Genomic DNA, 20,368 nt, shown 5'->3' on the forward strand with positions numbered 1-20,368 from the left:
CACAGATACCCGCTTTCACCCCATAAGCTGTTGTGTGGAGGCTGGTGTAGCAAGGAGCTCTGCCTTTGAAGCAGCTCAGCAGGAGGGTAACTCCAGCAAGATGATGATCAGGTTTAATTTATTTAAATAACGTAAGAAAAGTTATAAGAGCCCGTGGCTAGAGGGCAAAGAGAAAGGAGCTGCACAGCTCTGGAAATTATTCAGAAAGGTTTGAAATGAGAAATTTAAATCTTATTGTGCAGGCAACATGAACCGGCAAGGTTAGTTGCTGCTGTCACCACTGGTTTGGGAGTCGGAGGGAAGGGGGAAAGGCGAAGTGAGGCGGGATCCTGGCCGTGGTCTGCCAAAGGCTATTGCCAGTGAGCAGGGGACGGGAGCCCCAGCGAGGAAGATGAGGGGAAAGGAGGGAGGAGGGGTTATGGGTACAGGGACAGAGGCAATGGCCTGCGATGTAAATGGCCTTACCAGGTACTTTCCCTGTCAGGGGCAGTAAATTCCCTGGGTAGTGAACATGTGGTAAAAACAAATGCTCCCGTCTGGGCTGGATGCAGGAAGGTTTCCCTCTCATTTACTCCACCTCACGGCTTTTTTCTTTCCTCTCTTCTGCTTTTGACTTTTCTGCCATAAATAATCCCAGTGGTTGTCTTCACTGCAGCTTATTGCTTTCTGTAGCTGTGCCTGAATGAAACAGATGCAGCTTTTGGCAGCTCAGCTAATTTCGTCAAACCTTCCAGTGCTGTCAATGAAACCAAACTGAGATATGTTAATTATATTCCACCGGCACGCAGTGAAACCGTGGGCATTGACAGGCTCACTAACACTGCCTTGTCTGCAGAGCTAGGGAGAAGGCTTACATTCTTCTTTCCACGTGATGTTTCTTGAGACGACAAAGTCTAGAAAGGCTTCTTTTTAAGAAAGTCTGTCTTCTGGTGGTAGAACCTCGTGCTAAAATTAAGATGGTTGCTAAAATCAAGCCAGGTTGGGGGGCTGCAGTTTTTTTTTTCATCTTGATTTTAGCAGCTGTACTTCCTCTCCTCCAGTTAATCAACTGGAAAAGTAGCCAGCAGTTTTATTACCAAACGCCTTGACATGGCTGTGTGCTGGGAGTGGGCGCTGGGCATGCTGCAATTGCATTGCTGCCCTCAGAGGAGCCACTTCCCTCCGAATGTAGAAACCCTTTCGTTTGGCCCGAGGGGGTCATTAAAACATGAAACGATACAAACAAAGGAGAGGGGAATTGGATCTCCTGACTTTTTGATGAGGGAAGATTAAAGGAACTCAGTATGTTTAGCTTGGCCCCAGCGGTGACTGAGGGGCAAAGACCATGGTGCAGGGCTAAGGAGTGGCTGAAGGACGTGGGCAGGAGGGGGGTCACGAAGCATGCTGGGGGGCACGCGATGGAGGGGAGGCCGCCTGTGATGAAATGCCTCGATGGGATGCAGATGATTAAGCTGTGCTGCTCTGCAGCGTGATAGTAAACCCCGTACCATTGAGCAGGAATTTAACTACGGCGCTGGAGTATGTGCTGCAGGTCATGGTCTTTCCCAACCAAAGGCTTTGGGGACGATTCTCCTTGTTTTGGGGACTAGATGTGAGCTAACAGGGCTTGACTAATACTTAACGATTAATTACAACCATAAAAAGAAACCTCTCCCCCAGCTCTCCTTTAAAACATCTGGGCTTTAGACTCGGCGTTTCAGCGTTGCTAACCCTCGGGCTGTGTTTCCCCGTCCCCCTTTGCTGCAGTGATCCCCGACTCGCTACGAGTGACAGCGGTCGCGCAGACGCTGAACAAAGTGGAGCGCGATTCCCTGGAGCTGAAGTGCGAGGTGTCCAAGAGCACAGCCCAGCACAGCCACATCTCCATCGCCTGGTACCGGCAGCGAGGCAGCGAGGCGCCCGTGGAGGTCATCTCCCTCAGCCGCGACTTCGTCCTGCGGGCTGGCAGCGCCTACGCCCAACGGCAAGCCACGGGGGACGTTCGCTTGGACAAAGTGGGGGAGACCACCTCAAAGCTCACCATCTACAACCTCCACCCATCAGATCAGGGCGAGTTTTACTGCGAGGCGGCAGAGTGGATCCAGGACCCAGACAAGTCTTGGTATGCCATGACCCGCAAGCGTTCCCAGGGCGCTATCGTCAACGTGCAAGCCACCGGTCAGTGTCTCCTCTGCCTTTTCTTGCTCGGCTGGGTGGTGGGAGGAGGCAGAAAACGGGGCTGCACCTTGTTAAGTGGCTGGGGCTTGGCTCCCTCCTTTGCCATGTGCCCTGCTCGGGGGGCTGCTGGCTGGGTGAAGGGGGGCAAAGGGGGGCCCAAGTGCTGCCTGCGGGCAGGGCAGATGTCAGCAAATAGCAACCAGGGGACACTGGGGCAGCAAGGGAGCTTGGGTGGCAGCCCAAGTGGCCAGCGAGCTGGCGCTGACACAGGAGCTAAAACATACACCTTAAGCACTTGGTGCTAGCACAGGCAATGCAAATTTTGATAAGTGTGGAGATAAGAGTGACACGAAAACTTTCAGCAAGCACTCCTGTATTGCACAAGGTCCATTTGCAAGTCAAAATCCTTCTCCCAGCCCACAGCATGGGTTCCTGCTAAGGATCTAAAGACCTAGCTGATCTCTTTCTTCCCCTCTGATATCCCCAAAGCCTCTGCCTCTCCACCCTTGCTGAGCAGGCTGCGAGCAGGACTAGGTTCCAGCTTGCGTCCCACAGTGCCACTGGATGCTGGTGTCGCAGCAGAGCTGCTCCCAGGAGTAACGGCTGGGGAAGGGCGTTATGGCTGGGGAGGCCTTGCAGCTCTTGCATGCTGGGCAGCAAGCTGCCTCTCCTGCTGGCTGGCCAGTCTGGGCGCTCACAGCAAAAGCAAGCCCCTTGCCCCTCCACCTGCAGATGCATGTGTCTGAGGGATGTTGACTACGCAGAGAGTGGAAGGTTGTGAATACCTTGCACGAGGTGTGCTGGCTGTCCCGGTGGGCTTTGCCATGCTGATGTGAGTTGGTCTGTCTCTCCCCAGATAAGGAGTTCAGTGTCCGGCTGGAGACGGAGAAGCGGACGTACATCGTGGGTGAGCCGGTGGAGTTTCGGTGCATCCTGGAGGCACAGAACGTCCCTGACCGCTACTTCTCCATCTCCTGGGCGTTCAACAGCTCCCTCATTGCCAGCCTGGGGCCCAACGCTGTGCCAGTGCTCAACAACGAGTTTGCCCAGCGCGAGGCCCTGGGACAGCTCAAGGTAGCCAAAGAAAGCGACAACGTCTTTGTGCTGAAGATCTACCGCCTCCGCCTTGAGGACAGTGGCAAGTACAATTGCCGGGTGACTGAGCGGGAGAAGACTGTGACGGGGGACTTCATTGACAAGGAGAGCAAGCGGCCGAAGAACATCCCCATCACCGTCCTGCCTCTCAGTAAGTAGAGACTTGCCCATCCCCTCCGGGGGCCATTGCTCTACTGGGCAGCTAGCTGGCGAGGCCGTGATGGGCCCAGACTTCAGTGGTGGGGAACAGGGAGGATAAGAGTTTGCATGCTGTGAAGGCTTGAAATCCCAACTGGCAAGATTTTTTTTTTTTTTTTTTTGATGGGAAGGGTATGATAGAGAAGGAGGAATCTGTGTCAGGTTCATAGGTGGGAAACATGCCTCCACCTTGGTAGTGGCCCCAAACTGGGAGTTTTGGCCTTGAGCGGAAGGTGCATGTGACAGCCTCTGACTTGCTCCTTACACCTCTCTCCTCACCTTGCTCTGAAAGGAGATGAGTGTTCCAAAGTACTCAGCAGGAGTAATGGGGAGACCAGCTTGGCCCTGGTTTATTCTAAGAGCTGCTAGGTTCCTGCAGGCCATTCAGTGGCTGTTGTTCAGCTGTCTTGCAAGACAACTGTACTGGGAGAAAACCAGGGTTCATGTGCTCCTCGAGCCCTGGTTTGCTCTTCAGCATGGAGCTCCATCACAGTCACTGTGTGTCTGCCAACCCTGGTGAAAACAACCCTGCCGAAGGCTTGCCTGAATGCCTTTTATGTTTGTTAGACAAATGTGACAAATACAGAAATAACGGGGTGAGAGGAGAGGGTCCACTGACTCATTCCTTGTTTTGCTTTCTGAAACTCAGGTAGCTGTGGCATGATGATCCATGCACACGTGGTGCCCAGGCTACCCTGGCCGTGGGCCTTGGCCAAGCAGAGGGCAGCTGCAAGAGGATTTTGTGCAATGTTTGTTTCCTGTCTCTTAGATTTGTAGGGAAATGCAGCCCTTTCCTTTAGCTTTTTTTTCCCTACTCATTTCTCCAAAAGAAATTCTATTTCTTTTCTCTCCTACCAACATTTGGTCTCATTTGTTTGGCTTTGAAAATTACTCTAGCTAGAAAACTTGCACTGGACAAATGTCTAAAATGTAGTACTTCTAGGCACATCCACCTTTCAGACAGATTTCCTTCTTGTCATGTGATAAATCACCAGCTCTAGGAACAAATGCAATGATTTTTCAAGGGTGCTAAGTGTCCATAACTCTGACGGAAGACAGCAGGAGTAACCAGTACTCAGTATCTCTGAAAAACCAGCTGTAAAGCCTTACATCTCTGGGAAGCTCAGGATACCAGGTTTTTTTGATGTTACCAAACATTCATATCTACCTCTAGTGTCCCTAGCGATGGGAGTTTGCGAGAGCTTCTCCCAAAAGTTGTTGTAGGAATGGACGTGGCAAGATGGTGATCAGGATGACATGAATTGAAAAGCCCAGGGAGCTGGAAGCTTTTTTTGGCAGAGCCGGTTGCACGCGGTGCATGTTGTAGCAACACAAATTCCAAGTTTTGCTGAGATCCCATCCGGACCTGCGACCAGAAGATGCAGCAATATCTCGTGAGCCATAGGCAGAGAGATTTCTCCCAGCTTTGGCCTACACCTGCCTTGAGTGTGCAAGTCACCAGGAGCAGCGCGCTGCCCACAGGCTGTTTTTGGATGTGGTCACGCATGAGGTTAAGACGTGCCTGGACCCAAATGCGTGGGCAGTTTCCTGCACCTGGTAGAAAGCCTCTCTGGCCAGCAGCGTCCTTCTTGCAGACCGAGAAGTGGCGAGTGTGTATCATCTCCCCTGTGTGTATGCATTTCTCTCCTTAGAGACCAGCATCTCCTTGGAGATTGTCAACAACGCCAGCAATGTCTTGGAAGGAGAGAGCCTGCGCTTTGGCTGCAACGTGCGCTCGGGCTTCGGGCCCCAAAGCCGCCTCTCTGTTGCCTGGCAGCTGGTGGACAAGCAGAACCGGCGCAGTGAAATTGTGCGTCTGGATCGGGAGGGCACCCTGCAGCCGGGCCCCTCGTATGCTGAGCGCAGCAGCTATGGGGGCATCCAGGTGGAGCAGGTCCGGCCCGGCTCCTTCACCCTGGAGATCTTCAACAGCATCAAGGCGGATGAGGGCCACTACGAGTGCCGGGTGGCCGAGTGGACGCGGACACTGGATGGGGAGTGGCAGATGGTTGGGGAGCGGCACACGGGCACCCCGGTGTCCATCACTGCTCTGGGTGAGTACTCGAGGTGCGGGGGCCATGGGGCCGTGCTCCCTGCGTGCCCAGCGCCCCCCAGGAGATCGCCTGCAAATATCCGGGGCTGCTCTTGGCACTCCCACCCTTGCTTGCCGGCAAAGTGGAGGTACCCAGCAGCCCTCCCACGGCTCCCGGTAGGTTGGTACAAAACACCTGCATGCCCCATTGTGTGTGGGAGCAAAGTCTGAGGGGTGGCTGTGGCAGGAGCAAAGCAGAGGGTGGCTTAGGAGAGGGGCAGTGCTTCCAGCGTCCTTCCAAGGCGAGAGGCTACCAGTCCCATGACGTGTCCACCCGGCGCTGGAGCTGGCCTATGGGCAGTGCAGTGGTGGTGCTCCATCAGCAGTCCCTGGGCATCAGAGCCTCCTTGCCTGCCCGGGGTAGACCTTACCTCCGCTCACCAGACCAGGAGAGCAAAATGCTGGGCGTCTGTTGGCCTGGCCACCAGAAATGGCGAGCATCTCTGACAGCGTCAGAAGCCTGCAGAAGACATGGGTCAGGAATGGTCCTCAGTGCCTCTGCAAGGAGGCACTGAGCTGCTGGCCTGGAACCACAATGTTGTCCGTGACCAAGCCGAACTAGAACCTGGGATCGTTGCAGCTGGTGCTCTGCTCTGCCAAAGATCTCCTTCATTTCAAACACAGTGAAACCACATCAGTTTAGGAGAGGGCAGGTAGGGCATTAGGGATTGTGAATTACTTTGGTCCTGCTCAGGCCTTGCTATAAGTCCTGGACTAGTTCCCGAAGTGCTCTGCAGGAGACTGAAGAAGGGATGACTGCTCCTATGAGGCCACTGATTTGCAGAATGCCAGGGCTATAAACAATCATGGAGCTCTATTGAAAGGTTGAGATAGGAATTTTTGGGGGGTTGGTTTGTTCTTTTTTTGGCTTCTCTGCAGTATTAATCTTAAGCTTTGGCAAGATGTGTGAGAGACCAGGCTTCAAAGTTGTATCATATTCTGATTAAAATCTTGCTTTTTTCCTCCTTTCCTCCCCTTCACTTTTGACTTTCTTTCAGAGGCTGTTCTGTCTGGAGCTAGAAATCTTTGCTATATAGCTTCCAAAAGCAGGTAGGGACGTTAGTTCGTAAAGAACTAAAGGCAGATTCTCATCTGGTTTCAACAGCGTCTTCCTCATGAGGTCAGCAGCATTTGGCCTGCTGTAAGTCCACATATCGGCCCTTCTCTTTACTCTGCCACTTGTAGAAGTGTTGAGATTAAGTGTTGAGGTTTTAAAATGTATCACTTTTACTCTTGTTAAAATTTAAGATGCTTGCAATTGCCCAGCAGTTCCAGAAGATGTGATGGAAAGGTAGTTGTCCCTTCTCCTCCGCTCCTTGTCCCAGAGAAATCGCCAGCTGTAGAGCACATTCTGTCAAGTCCTGAGAAATTCCTAGGTCCTCTTCCTAGAACTAGCAACACTGAAGTAGCTCATGAAAATTTAGTGGAGAAAATATTGAGTATTGTTTCATTGCTGCTGAATCTGATATTTTTTGTTCAGCGTAATGTTTTTGAACTATCCTGAGAAACTCAAATGGAAGGTTGCTAAGAAAGAGCAAGAGAGGTTTATGGCCACAGAAATTGCTAGTAAAAAAAAATGCGGTAAATTTAGTGACACTCACATTTCAAGTTAAGGTCTAATCGTTTGCCGGTCTGCCAGAGTAAGAAACTCTTTAGCTGAACCAGCACAGATGATGTTCAAACCCATAAATCTATCTACAGGGTGGTTCAGAAGCAATAGCCAGAAGAGAGATGTGCTGTCGGATGAGACCAGATGTCCCTGAACTTCTGAGGATCTTGAGTGCCTGCAGGGACTTCAGTCCCTGAGGGGGGCTGCTGTATTCTTGTAGGGAGGTCTTGCAGAAAATCTGCCTGCTTTTATGCGTGGCTTCTCTCCTTGTATACCAATTCCCAAAGGAAGAAGGACCTTTGTGTGCTAACCTAAGTAAGTGCCATGAGCGTGTTGGTTGAGTTGACGACCTGAGAAACACACCTGGCTTTTGCATGACAGTCAAGAGAAGTCCCTTCATGAAGCTTCCTTGGCCAAGCCAACTGGAGATTAAACTTTACAAAGTCAGCTGGTCTTGGTGAAATTAAGTTGGCTTTCTAGGGCCATCGCTGGCACAGCTGGGCCCAGTAACACACTTGCCAGGGCAGGAGGGCTGCTGCAGGGTCTGAAGGTAAGGGCTTACGTGGGTATGAGATGCAGCAGTCCTGCAGGGGAGACAGCCTGGGTCTCGCTCTGCTCTCCTGGGTAATCACTGAACATGTTGCAAGAGGCTTTAATCCCAAAGACTGACCTGTTTTCTCAGTAATTACGCCAGCTCTGGCATGGTGACACCGTGGGGCCGCAGAAGCACTTGCTGGAAGCGTGCAGGTACGGCCGTGTCCATGCTGCATCTGGTCTGGCCCATGGTAGCAGCTCTGTGGGTTGCGGTGAGCTGCCAGCTCATCTCTTGAACTGTAATTTCAAGCCAGTGGAAGCTCCATACTGATCCAGAAGACATTCTTGTTTCTACTGGGCATTGGCCGGGCTCTCCCCTGTGGTGGTGGCTGTGCCAGGTGCCAGAACGGTCAGCGCTGCAGGGGGAGGGAGGAGAGCTGCCAGCCGGCATGGGACACCCTGCAGAGCCTCCTGGGAAGGGAGCACTTCTTGGGATGCTGCTGGTGGAAAACAAGGTCCTTGCTAAATGTGCTGGCTGCACTGAAGTGATTGGAAGAGAAGAAAATATTTTGTCTCTGCAGCTCAGAGCAACTGAGCAATGGAAATGCCCCGACCCAAAATGGAAACCAGTTGACTGGGAATATGTTATCTTCAAATTACTAATAGGCTGCTGGTTCTAAACTCCCCTAAAGCAATGAAGTGCTGGGGGTAGATGAGTCAGAATGTGTTGACCGGCTTGTGGAGTGGTGCACGTGTGAGAATAACTGCACAAAGCCATCCTGGAGCTGTGATCTGGAAGAGAACAAAAGCCGTGCTGTATGAAGAACAGGAGCAACCAGCTTCTCTCTCTTTCAGTTGCCTCCATCCTGGGGTTTTGTAACCGCTGCCGCCTCTCTGATGCATGAACGAAGGCTGCTACTTCTCACTTTCCTCATCTTTCCTTCACCTGCAGCAACCAGCCACAGACCTGGGATGGGGGACGGGGTGGGGACCCCCTGCCCGAGAGGTGGATGTGAATCGCAGGGTCTGTGAGCAGCCAGGCTGCTGCTGGGTAGCTGCTCTGCCTGGTGCTGCTCCCTTGCCACTGTGCTGCTGCGTTTCCATACGGGGCTTTGGCAGCGTGCAGAGGCTGGCTGCTCACCCGCCGGGTCTCGGGATCTCGCTCCTCTGGGCAGAAATTGAGCGCGATCCTGCTGCCGCTGCCAGCCAGCGCTCACGCAGGCAGTCACCGCTACGCAGGCAGTCACCGCTACGCAGGCACTGAAGTGTGTTTTTGTCACTGCTTTTCATGCCACTTTGCAATTGCAAATGAGAACCCAACACAACGCGAGTGGCTGATTATTCCAGGCCTGTGACCGAGTGACCACGCTCTAGCTTTCGCATGCTAACAGCAGGGCATCCTTAGGCAGGTGTCTCTCAAAGCTCTTTTCTCTCTTTCCACAGAGGCCGGCTTTGCTGTGACAGCTATCTCCCGCACCCCTGGTGTGACCTACAACGAGTCCTTCGACCTCCAGTGCATCATCAAGCCTCACTACCCGTCGTGGGTACCAGTATCGGTGACGTGGCGTTTCCAGCCGGCGGGCAGCACAGAGTTTCACGACCTGGTCACCTTCACGCGCGATGGCGGTGTCCAGTGGGGTGACAGGTACACGGGTTTCCGGACCCGCACTGCCATCGAGAAGGCTGAGTCCAGCAACAACGTGCGCCTGAGCATCAGCAGGGCGAGCGACACGGAGGCCGGCAAGTACCAGTGTGTGGCCGAGCTTTGGAGGAAGAACTACAACAGCAGTTGGACACGGCTGGCGGACAGGACTTCCAACCTGCTGGAAATCAGGGTCCTGCGGCCCGGTGAGTGCCAGTGCCAAGAGCGCACAAGAGGAGCTGGGGGGTGTGTGGCAGGGACAGGGTACATACCAGTGCTGAGGTGGTCTCTCCAGAGCAAGGACTGCTCTCATGGCTGTGACTGACGTCTCACACGTGTGCACAGTACAGGTGGGACTGCTTGGCTCTTTGGCCGCAGATATGTTGGAGCTCCCTTATCCACCTCTGGGGAACTGGGTCCTCTCTTTGCTCCTCATGTGCTGTTTATGGGCTTTTCTTCTGGTCGGTGAGGTGACTGCAGCTTGGTCCAGTCTCTAGGCTGTTCTTGTGAGATGGAGGTGCCTTTCAGGTTGCCACCTCCATTCATCAGAGCAGACTAACCTGGGGAAGAGAGGAGAGGGACAGGGCAAACAGGATCAAAGAAGAGAGACATGCTCCTGCCAAAACCTGCACGTGCACATGTGGCATAGGTGAGGTGCTGCAGCTTTTGTCTAGTACCTGGCTGCATCTCTCGCTCTGCTGGAGGCGTCTTCAAAAGCAGTTAGTGATCAAAGAGCCTGACTTTCATCCCCACCAGAAACTGAGCCCTTTCCAGCTGGAAGTCACCAAGGCTATGGGTGCCCACGCAGAGTGTGCAACAGCTAGGCAACAGACACCTGGCTTGGCAGGGAGAGTCAGAAAACCTACAAGGTGTTTATGCTCCATGCACAGCCAGTGGAGAGAGTTAGGTGCCTTCTGTAGGCCTTATCACTGATATTTTGGTGGTGCTTTCTATCGTCCATGAAGGGTGCAAAGATGCATGGTCAGGGCAGCTCTGGGCCGTCACTGAGCTGAACAGTTTATTGCTGTCTCAGCCTTAGGGCTGGAGTTGATGTTTGGAGTGAGGCTTTTAGCACCTTTAAGACTCTTGGCTCAGGTCCTTGCAGCATGGTCAGTCCTCCCTTTGTGTTCCTGGGCAGAGGGACTTCTGCCCAGGGTTTGTCTTCTGGCTTGACCTTTCTGTTTTTCCCCTCAGTGGCCCTTTTCATACTCTTCTCCACCTTCCCCAACCCTTAGCACGTCTTTGGAAAAGTCAGGGGATGCTGTGAGCTCCAGGCGCCTCATGAGCACCTCTGTCTTCCCTCCCTCCTTCCTTGCCCTCATCTCCAGGTTAATCTTCTCCATTTGTCTTGATTATCCTGCCTTGTAATACATGTTTTACTGCTCGCAAGGTCAGGTTGGTGATGTTCATCATTTTAGCTTATTTCCCTAGGAAACAGTGTTGACTGACTATGGTCCCTGGAGTAATATGCTTCTTCGTGGCACATCTTTGTGCATGCATATGTGTGTGAGACGGAGAGAGAAAGAGAAATCCTTGATAACAGCTTCCAGAAGAGAGCCTCTGTGTCACAGCTCAGGGTGGCCAGGAGGACATTTAAAGGACATTTAAACCATGCTCTAGCAGCTGGTTCTTCTTTACTGGAGCAGTAACCATCAAGTGATGCCTTAACAGAAGAAGTCACATAGGTCTCTGTGGTTTTTACCTGTCCCTACCTCCCTGCTACTCAACAAACTACAGCTACACAAATCTTAGCTGTCAGTCCAATGAGCCTTGCATAATGTTTGTGGTTTTATGACCCACAAGAGGATGGAGGAGAAGGGGGGGCTCCTCAGAGCATCCGCAGCGCCACGGTTGCGCTCTCTCTGTGTTTTGTTCCCATGTCCCAGGCAGCCTCTGAGAGTGGGTGGTTGATGTTCTCCGTGAATGGAGTGCCGGCAGTCGTACCAGTGACTGCTGTGGTTCTCTCTGGTTTTGCAGGCTGCAGAGTGTTGTGTCGTGTCATTGCTGGGTCTTTGGCTGGATAATCCCCAAAGAGGAGCCAGGATGACGTGGGAGGCACCTTCCTGGATTGCCTTGGGATGAACATCCTAGTGCCCCCACAGTCAGACCTGTGCTGATGAAGCAGATACTGGTTTTCAGATTAATATCCGGGGCTTCTTCAAAAGGGGTCGTTCAGGACCCCTGAATGACTAAACACTTGAGAGCTCTGTCAGTCCAAGTCTGTGGCTCTGTAGTCACCTTAATATGACATAACTTCAGGCTGCTTTTGGATGTCTTAGTCCTAGCTTTCGCCTTTCCCTTGCCCACTAGCCACGGCTTCCTGCCTTGACCCATATGTCAGTGAGTTTGGGGTGAACTATCTCCCCTACCGATCCACTAAGGGACACCATAAAGAAGGCTTCTTTGTGGTGGCCTTTTGGCAAATTGAGCCAGCGTGTGTTTCCAGATTGTAAGTTAATGCTGGGATTCTAGTTTCCTCTTAAACCCCTGCTCCCTGTTTGTCAGAGTGACCTTTCTCCTTGACAGGTTCCAGGTGCAGACATGGCAATCGATATATGTCAGCCTTTAAAGTGTGTTCAGGTGAGAAAGGTAAAATAGTGGCTTTCTGATTGCTTCGTTAATCTCTTTGCTTTGTGAAATCCCACATCCTCGAGGGACAGGGTGCTGGAGCTTCTCCTGGTGTGTCAGTTTGCTGTTTCAGTGCTAGGCTGTCTCTCCTTGGCGCTCTTGCAGTGGGTAGTGTTCGTAGTTGTCATCCATGCTGAGTGGTAACTGCAGAGGTGGCAATGCTGGTTTTGAATTGCATGTATTAATGTGGCTGCAAAGTAATTTCACCTACGGCTGTCTTATGGCCAACAGGTAATGTTGAGGAAACGCCAAGCAGCTTGAAATACTCCAGTCCTTTCCTGCTCCCGGGAAGAAACAAGCAGTATTTGAGAAACGAAACACGTAGCTCCTGAAGGAGGGAGTGAATAAGGCAGGGAATGGCAGCATTAACCCAGCTCTGAAGTAAAGATCTGTAGGTGGGATGGCAGAAGTGCCCTGCATGGCATCTGGAGCCAGATTTGACCTTTGAGTGTGACGTTCCTGGCCCCTTGGGCATGAAGCAGTTATAAGGACGGGCAGCGTGAGGAAGAGCCCTATGAAGGATGCTGGCTGCACGTGTGAGAGCTTACAGAGAATTTAGGTATCGCGAGGGTATGTTGTCCATCACTTGGTGGTTCGTGAAAACTCAGCAGCAGCAGCAGCAGTAGGATCTGAAGCTCCAGTGTTTCTCCCTTTCATGGCCTGCTCCTCGCTGTCATGCAAGCCGGCATGAGTTGGGTTGCAAAGTAGGGGGAGAGTTGTGCACAGGTATGGGCACGCTGCCCCAGGTAGCTCCTGTGTGCTTTGCAGGGAGAGCGACCTGCACTGCTGTAGGGTGAGTGCTAGGTTTTAACTTCTGTAGGCTGGGGCAGAAATCCAGGCTGGTGTGGGGGTCTGTCGGGCAGGATTGTGGACCAGACTGGCGAGCAGCTAGATCACCTGTGGCCGTTTCATGTCCTTACAACGCAGCGCTCTCCTTTTTACTTCCATCTCTCGAGCTGCCTGTTGTTTGTTTCTTAGTGAGCTCATGTTGCAGCAGAGGGGGAGGAACAATAAAAGTATGGCTCGGTTCACGACAGCTGCTTTCCCGAAGCCAAAGCTGGCAGGAGACCACGCAGAGGAGCGCAGGCTGAGCTTGGAGCGAGCTCCAAGTGCAGGGGTGGAGATTTCTTCCCACCAGCAGCCTTGTGTTTGGGGCTCCCCTTCCACTGCAGTATCTGGCCTGCCTCTGAAACCCCGTTTTTTTCATCCCTGAAAGCCAGGGCTTGCCCCAAGGGCTCACCACCCCTTTCCCCTGAGGGTTCACCACCACTTTCCCTTCTAGAGATGTTGCCTTGCCCTTTGCGCACTTGCCCCTTTCCAAGCGGAGAAGAGCATCCTCCATGCAAGCTTTACCGGGCTGATCTGCAAGAGATCAGTCAGGACAGATGTGTCCTGTCCTTGGAGGGGACAGTTGTGGTGACTCGCTGGCACTTGCTGATCTTGGGTTTTAGGAGGGGGGCAAAGGTGCAGGCGGTTCCTTTTGAATGCAGGTGACTCTGAAAGCATTTGCATTTAGGCTGAGCTCTCGGCATGAGGATGCTGGCTGAGCAGTACCCCCTCGCTGCTCTCTGCCCCCTTCCTCATGCAGCATAGAGAGGGAATGCTGCCTGGGCTCCCGGTCCTGCCCAAGGGAGGAAGGTGATAGATAGATGCATGTGGGTCAAGGGGAGACCCAAGGGCTGCCAAGCGTGCTCTGTTCTTGGCTCCTTCTTGGATCTTGCTTCTCCCTGCCAGGTTGTCAGGGATGGAGTGGCTGAGACGGGAGGTACTGTCTGGGAGCGGCGTGCGTCCGTGCAGTCTGCGGGACTCAGACAAGGGCAGCAGACAGTCTCTGGCGGCACTGTGCATGATGAGGACTCTGCTGCGATCTGGGCAGGCTAGGACGTCTGGATAGGACTCTTTTGGCAAGGAGGTTTGAGCAGATTTGTGCTGGTGTATTAAATTACCATTGTCCTCGTATGCATTACCACACTTATCTTTCCCCTGCAGCACAAGTGAGGGGGTGATTCGGCAGAGCTTTGAGAGGGCCTGGGGTCTGAGCGCTGGGGAGTCTTTCTGGCAACAGGAGAATAAAAAAGCAGAGCTTTCACACAAGCAGGAGGTTGTGGCAAAGCCCCCCAAGCACCCCCTCACCCCTTTGGTACTCAGGCACAGACCTGCCCATCCTGACCTGCAGGGCACCCACCTCGCCATGCCTCTGTGCTCTTCCCACCCCTCCGTCCTCGCGTCGTCCCTCGGCCGGTTCCTTCGTGACTAATCGTGGAGCGGTCACACGGGGAGAAGCTGCCGTCGCCTCTATAAATCTGCCCTCTTGCTGCCGGGTTTTTGACAGTAATGAACGTGGGAGGAGGGATGGGGAGGGGTGGCGGGGGATGATAACCGAGCAGATGCCAGGGGTGCTGGGCTCCTCGCTGCTTTTTTGCGAGCCGGGCTACAGCAGCTTGATTGACCTGGGAGCCATCAAGCAAACAAAGCAGTCGGGCTCTTCATTAGAGCATTAATTAGCTTCCAGGGGCTCTCCGGGGGCTGCTTCCTAAAGTTTGGTTTATTAGGAGCTGTCAAGTTGAAACCATCGTGGAGAGGGAGGGTGGAGGCTCCTCAGCTGGCCTTGGAGAAGGGGGAGGCTTGTGCCTGAACCTTACTTTGGGAGCAGGGTGGGTGCAGAGCGCTCTGCTGCTCTCCTGCCATCCACGAGAAACCACCACTAACAGCAGCCTGGCGGCATTGGGGTAGCAGTGGCTGGAGAAACCTAAGGAGCAGAGAGCAGAGGACCCTTACCTCTTGGTCCGAGCCCATCCCTGGCAGCCGCAGAGAGGTGGCTCAGTACCCTGCTCATCCTTGTGTCTGAAGACTCAGTGATGGTTGTAACTGCACAGGCTGGGGATGCTGGGAGGACGAGGAGGGGATGAGGCAGAGGAGAACTGGAAAATCAGACTGCTTTATGGCACGCTTAATGTCAGGAAAGGAGGACTGATTTTCAAACAATTGCCAAGACACTCACATAGGGTAAGGAGAGGCGTTCTCCAACAAATGAAAATCAGATACTATTGTTAATGCCTTTCTTCTGTCTCATTTCTTAGTAACATCTGCATGCAAGGAATCCTCTCGTGGATGGATGCAAAAGATGCCTTTTCTACAATGGGTGTCCAGTGGGGTACGGACCTCTCCCAGACTCTTGAATGGAGGCTCAAACAAGTGTTTTCAAGGGCCACAAAGTGCCTGCTTAAATACTTGACACTTTTTGCTGCTGGCAGCATCCAGCAATAAAGTTAAACAAGGAAAGCTAATGAGCTGGAAACTTCCTTACAGCAGTGAAGTCTGGAAGCTTAAGTTTGCTGCTTGCTTGATCCCAGAGTGGTTTTGCTCTGTAGAATAGCGCTGCTTCCCTGCTTTACAGCTGCCTGCTCCATCTGGCAAATAGTTGTACTCTTGCTTGAGTGATGAAGGAGTTCAAGGGGTGCTCAGGAGAGACAGGAGGCTGTTCATCAACAGCCACGACCGCGGCGCAGAGCAGTCTCCTCTCCCCTGGGTGCTCGGGGACTTGCTCCTTTCCCGTCATCACCAGTGGGCTAAGACCTGCTGTTCCGCCTCCGAGCTGCTGCTCTTTCCTATCAGCTTCCAGCACACTGAACAGACAAAATGAAGGGGTTCAGTGTTGCGTGACCCAGGGCTGTCCCCTTGTATAGACCTGCATTAGCGACCCAGCTGGAGCCCTTTTTCTTTTCAAGGTAGCACAGGTGGGTTTGCTTCCTCCACCTTGTACCCCTGGTAGTCTCCTACCCCTGCACGTTCGCCCTGGGGAGCTCTGTCCCCACACTTGTGAGGTCCCCTGGGACAGCTTCCCCACTTAGACTTGCTGCTGCCTCCTTGGCACAGTTATTTATCCCAGGCTAGCACCCTGGGGTGCTTTTTATCTGCACTTAGCCATCACACCTTGCTGCCAGCATCCCCGTCTGCCATCTTCTCCATGTGCCATCACTGTCACGCACACCTGAGAGCCTCCTCTTCTCGCTGCCTGTGTGGTGCGTAACGTACCCTCTAGTGTTTGGGCACTGGTTTGTAAATAGAGATTTGAGGTGGGGTTTCGCCCGTGGGCACACATCCGCATGAGGATGCTCTCCCTGCCCCGCTCCCAGCGGGGCACTTGCTGGCTGGCCTTGTAAAGCTGGCTGTGGTTTCGCACTCATGGGTATCAGAGAGGTGCTCCGCCACATCACTCAGCTGGGCAAATCTGGCCCGATGTAGGTCACACGTGGGCGTAAGGTTACACTGGTGTCAGCAGAGCCGAAGCAACAAGAGCAAATGTCGTCTTGACCCCACAAAAACATTGCCACATGGAAACAAGCCCATCGGCATGAGCAGCAGGGGAGGGAGCTCGTGCCAGATGCACTGCAGCGTTCCCGACCCCGTGCTGGGGATGCTGACACTGGCCTTGCAGGGTCCAAGCTGTGTTTCACCTCCCCCTGCCTTTGGTTTCCCATCTGGGAGCAGTGATACTTGGCTCCCCGGCAGGTTTGCCCGTGAAATGTTTCTGTCAGAGCCAAGCGTGTTGAGCTGACTGCAATCAGTTATGTTCAGGGCTTCCCTTGGGGCTTTAGCCTGGAAAATGCACCCAAGGGCATAACCTGAGAAGTTGGATTTTAAATGCATGAATCATCTCAGATGCATTTCACGAGGGTGGAGGGGGCAGGAATGCGTCCTTGCACCTAGTAGGACCCTAACCCAGCTCGGCCTGCTCTGCGTGTGCCCGTTGACCTTACTGCGGGCAGTCTTGCTTTTCAGCCCCCGAACAAGCCTGACAACACCAGGAGACCTGAGCTGTATTCAGAATATGCTGCCCTGTTCAAATTAACTCTCTTCAAGGTTACTTTTTTAGGAGCAATTTTTTCACTTCGATTTCAAAGCACTCTCTGCTTCTCTCTTTAGTATCTTCTGAGCAGTTTTCCACTCCCATTTGCAGCATGCACGTACAGAACCACCATGTCAGCCTGTTTGCATTCTGTGCCCATGCAACTTCTTTGATGTTGTCTTGAACGTCTTCTCTCCACACACTTTAGCTTCTCATCGATTCCCTGTTTGCTCTCCTTGGACTAAAATACTCTGCAGTGAACAGTACTTAGACATTGTCCAGCTCTAAAGCTTTGGCCATCCCTCATGTCCTTGAAGTCTTCAAAGGCAGAGTCAGCAGGGGCAGCCCTTGGGGGTGAAGGAGCACAGGTGATGAGCAGGTTTCCAGCCAGGTGTTGGCCACCGTTCTCCTTCCCCGGTCCACACATGGAGCCCCAGCCCGTCTGCTGCCCCACTGTTCTCCACACGGTGAGCGGCCTCAGGACCAGCAGGCTCAGTGCTGCAGCAGCACAATTTTTCTCTTGCTGCATTCTCAGCCCTCCAGTCAGAGCAGTACCCAGCCCAGGTGTCCCTCCCAGCATGCCTGAGCAGCAGCTTTGGCTGTCCACCCTTGTGCATGGGACCTGTGCCGTTTTTCTAGCTTCTGTATCACATGGGATGCTTCTCCTGGAATGAGAAACTACATATTCCCCATCAGTCCTCTGCACAGGCAGGCTGTGTCCTGTTTTGAGAAGAATGGCGCTGAGCAGCCAGGCAGAGAGGTGGCCCAGCCCCGATTACTGTAAATCCCCTGCTTCTTGCCTTCATGAGCATTGGTACGACTGATGGTCTGGGGGTGTCTTCTGCTGGTGGGACCCAGCTGTCTGGACACAATGGCTTTGCTCTTCAACGCGACAGTGGCCTGCGTGGCCAGGTGGTGCAGCAATGCCCACGTAAAGGGAGCGACTTCAGTAAAACCAACCCAGCCATTTCTTCCCATGGTGATTTTACCTTGTGAGATTAATACCTCTGTGTCAACAGAATAAACAAGGACAATTTTTATCTGAATGCTTTTCCAGAACCTTGGTTCATATAGGGCTGATTATTTTGGGGTTTCTACCTGTTCTGACATTGGTCAGAGACTAAATTCCTGGGTTCACTGAACCTGTGGTCTGCTTCCTTACAGCAAAATGGCAGGCTCCGGACATGCTGAACCTATGGCTCAGAGTCTTTTATTTTAACATGTATATATAAAAGTTGGCTCCCAGGGCCATATTATTTGCTTAAATAGGACTTTAGAATGCTGTTAAAGAACATTCCTACACTTTTCCGTGCTCCATATAATAGAGAAGCAGGGAGTCCAGATAATGGTGGATCTGTAGCCCATCCTGCTGTAATACTTCCTCTATCCTAAAGAAGTTCAAGAAGACAATTTCTTGAGAAACAACAGATGGCTCATTTCTCTTGGTTGTTCTTCCGCACAGTAGACGGATTTGCCAGTTAATTTCTGGAGGCTGCAGTATCATGAGCGTTTAGGGTGCAGGTGGAGCTGATCTAGCACTTGGTTGCACAGAAGGAGGTGATCCTCCTCCCTGACGCGTGCTGCTGGCTGCATGGTTCTGTCCCATTCCTCGTGCCAGCATCGATCCCGCTGTGCACCAGCTCAGTTTACTAAACCTGCAGAAAATTAACCCGGTGGAAAGGAATAGTTAAAGGTGAGCAGAGTGAGCTAGCTCTTGGATGGATTCAGTTTGGTCCTTCTCAGGGGACTTCATCTTTGCACGGAGGGCAGCACTGACAACCTGGGGCTGGCAGGGCTCGTGCGGGCAGCGTCCAAAAGACTTTGTGGTGCTGCCTGAGGTCTGTCTGGAGAGCTTGCTCTCTGGATGACAAGAAAATGGCGTTTCATACCACCCGCAGCATCTCGTCTGTGTAGCAGCCAGCTTTTCAGCAGTAGCCGCTGAAAATGCTCAGGTCACATACAGTGCTGCAAAAGTCAGCCATGTGCTACAGGGTGCAGTTGTACTCTTAGTGTGCACCTACACAAACTTCTCAAGTATTTTTCTGACACTCTGTTAGGAAATTCAGCCATTAATGGACAGCCTCCAGATTGGCATGGGAGTTTGTGTGTGGTGCTGCTGTATATGTTACAACTTGCTCTTCGGGTACATTTAATTACTTTTTTTTCCTAATTGACAGAGCGCTCCTTTGTTTGAAATCTTTCTGATGAGGGTTGATTAAATATCTCAGTATGTTATTTTTTTCATTCTTTATCCTCGGTGGCTGTAGCTTGGTACTGAATTTATCTTCCAGTGATCCTATCTCCATATTTTAATTCACAAGTGATCAGTGAGCCGTATATTGTTTTCTGACAGCAGGCACAACTCATGCTGGGAATCTTTTATTCCTCCCTCCCCTCTTCTCTTCTGCAGAACTTTTACCTTCATTGCAGGGTTTGGCAGGAAGGTTTCTGAGTTTAGGTTTGTGGGGCATTTTGCTTTGGGGTATATTTGTTTCTTGCTGTCCTTCAGAGAGACATGGTTTCTGTTTCTTGGGTTAAGCTCTTGCTTTTCCCAGGCCAGCGGCATGTCCCAGCCGGTGGTCTCTGGCTTATCCATGGCCAGACCTTGGAGGCTGTGGGCTTCCCAGCTTTCTCCATCCCTGCAGCTACACACACAGCCTTTTCCATATATGCTCACAGATGTATGGCTTCCGGGCTTTAAAGAGACTTTCTGGGTCACATATGCATTCTTCCCCGAGGCCTCGCTTAGTTACCTGCTAGTTTGTTAGCTGCTCCACAGACTCCGTCATGGCATGGCTGGTAATCCCAGGTTGTCCCCTAGCTGAGCAGATGTCCTTGTCACCGCCTGCAGTCTTTGTGCCACGGCATGAGGTGTGCAGCGATGGACTTGGCCCGCTACCTATGTGTTTGGTAGGTCAGCAGTCTGACTGTGCTGCTTTTGGGGAGAGGGAGGCATTGGGCCGGTTGTCAGTAGGTTTGGCTGATGCGGTGCTCACCTTCTGTGGGGCTGAAGCTGGTGTGGGTACAGCAGAGCATCTGATGGAGGCAGGTCCACCACAGGGTACAAGGGGAGATGCCCGTTCTGCTTTGCCACAGCACCCACCATCAGCATTTTGAGTGCATAAGGCTGCACTTCTTCAGGTTACAGTCGTACAGCATGCTTCAGGGCGCGTGCCTGTGCTTGGGGCTCAATTTTGGGCTGGGGCTGTTGGGATGGGGGTGGATGTGCCTGGCTACTTAAGTACCCAGCTCATCTTGCTGCAGCAGCAGGCCGTGAGGCTGGGGAAGGTCTGTGCCTTCTGGGCTATGGACTTTGCAGCAACTTACTGAACGTACTGAAATGCAGGTCACTTGGTGGTTTATTCCCGGCCTCTTTCAATCCCTGAGAGGAGGTGGGTCACAGCCCTAGGCTTGCTCCTGGGGCTGGGAGCACCCACCAGTCCATGCTGCAGGAGGCATTTGCGGCGTTCATATAAGGCACTGTAAATTTGGGAGAGAAGTGTCACGTAGCTGATTTTTAGCAAAACATGAGCAGTACATGTAGGGAGGAGGAGACCAAAGGCA

General features: G+C 52.5%; 1 protein-coding gene across 2 annotated transcripts in view; it reads left to right on the plus strand.

Moving 5' to 3' along the window:
• The window catches only part of IGSF3 (immunoglobulin superfamily member 3), a 100,561-nt gene that overhangs the window by 61,939 nt on the left and 18,254 nt on the right, over window positions 1-20,368 (plus strand). Inside the window, exons 3-6 of one of the 2 annotated variants that reach the window (XM_087758392.1) lie at window positions 1,747-2,157; window positions 3,014-3,403; window positions 5,103-5,504; window positions 9,129-9,533. In XM_087758392.1, coding sequence (XP_087614518.1) covers window positions 1,747-2,157; window positions 3,014-3,403; window positions 5,103-5,504; window positions 9,129-9,533 — 1,608 coding nt within the window. The remainder of the gene's footprint in view (window positions 1-1,746; window positions 2,158-3,013; window positions 3,404-5,102; window positions 5,505-9,128; window positions 9,534-20,368) is intronic. The other variant, XM_087758393.1, reaches the window with a different exon arrangement.

This window comes from Nipponia nippon, unplaced genomic scaffold, assembly GCF_047370975.1.
Source record: "Nipponia nippon isolate SJK-2023a ecotype South Korea unplaced genomic scaffold, ASM4737097v1 scaffold_2, whole genome shotgun sequence".
Taxonomy (NCBI): domain Eukaryota; kingdom Metazoa; phylum Chordata; class Aves; order Pelecaniformes; family Threskiornithidae; genus Nipponia; species Nipponia nippon.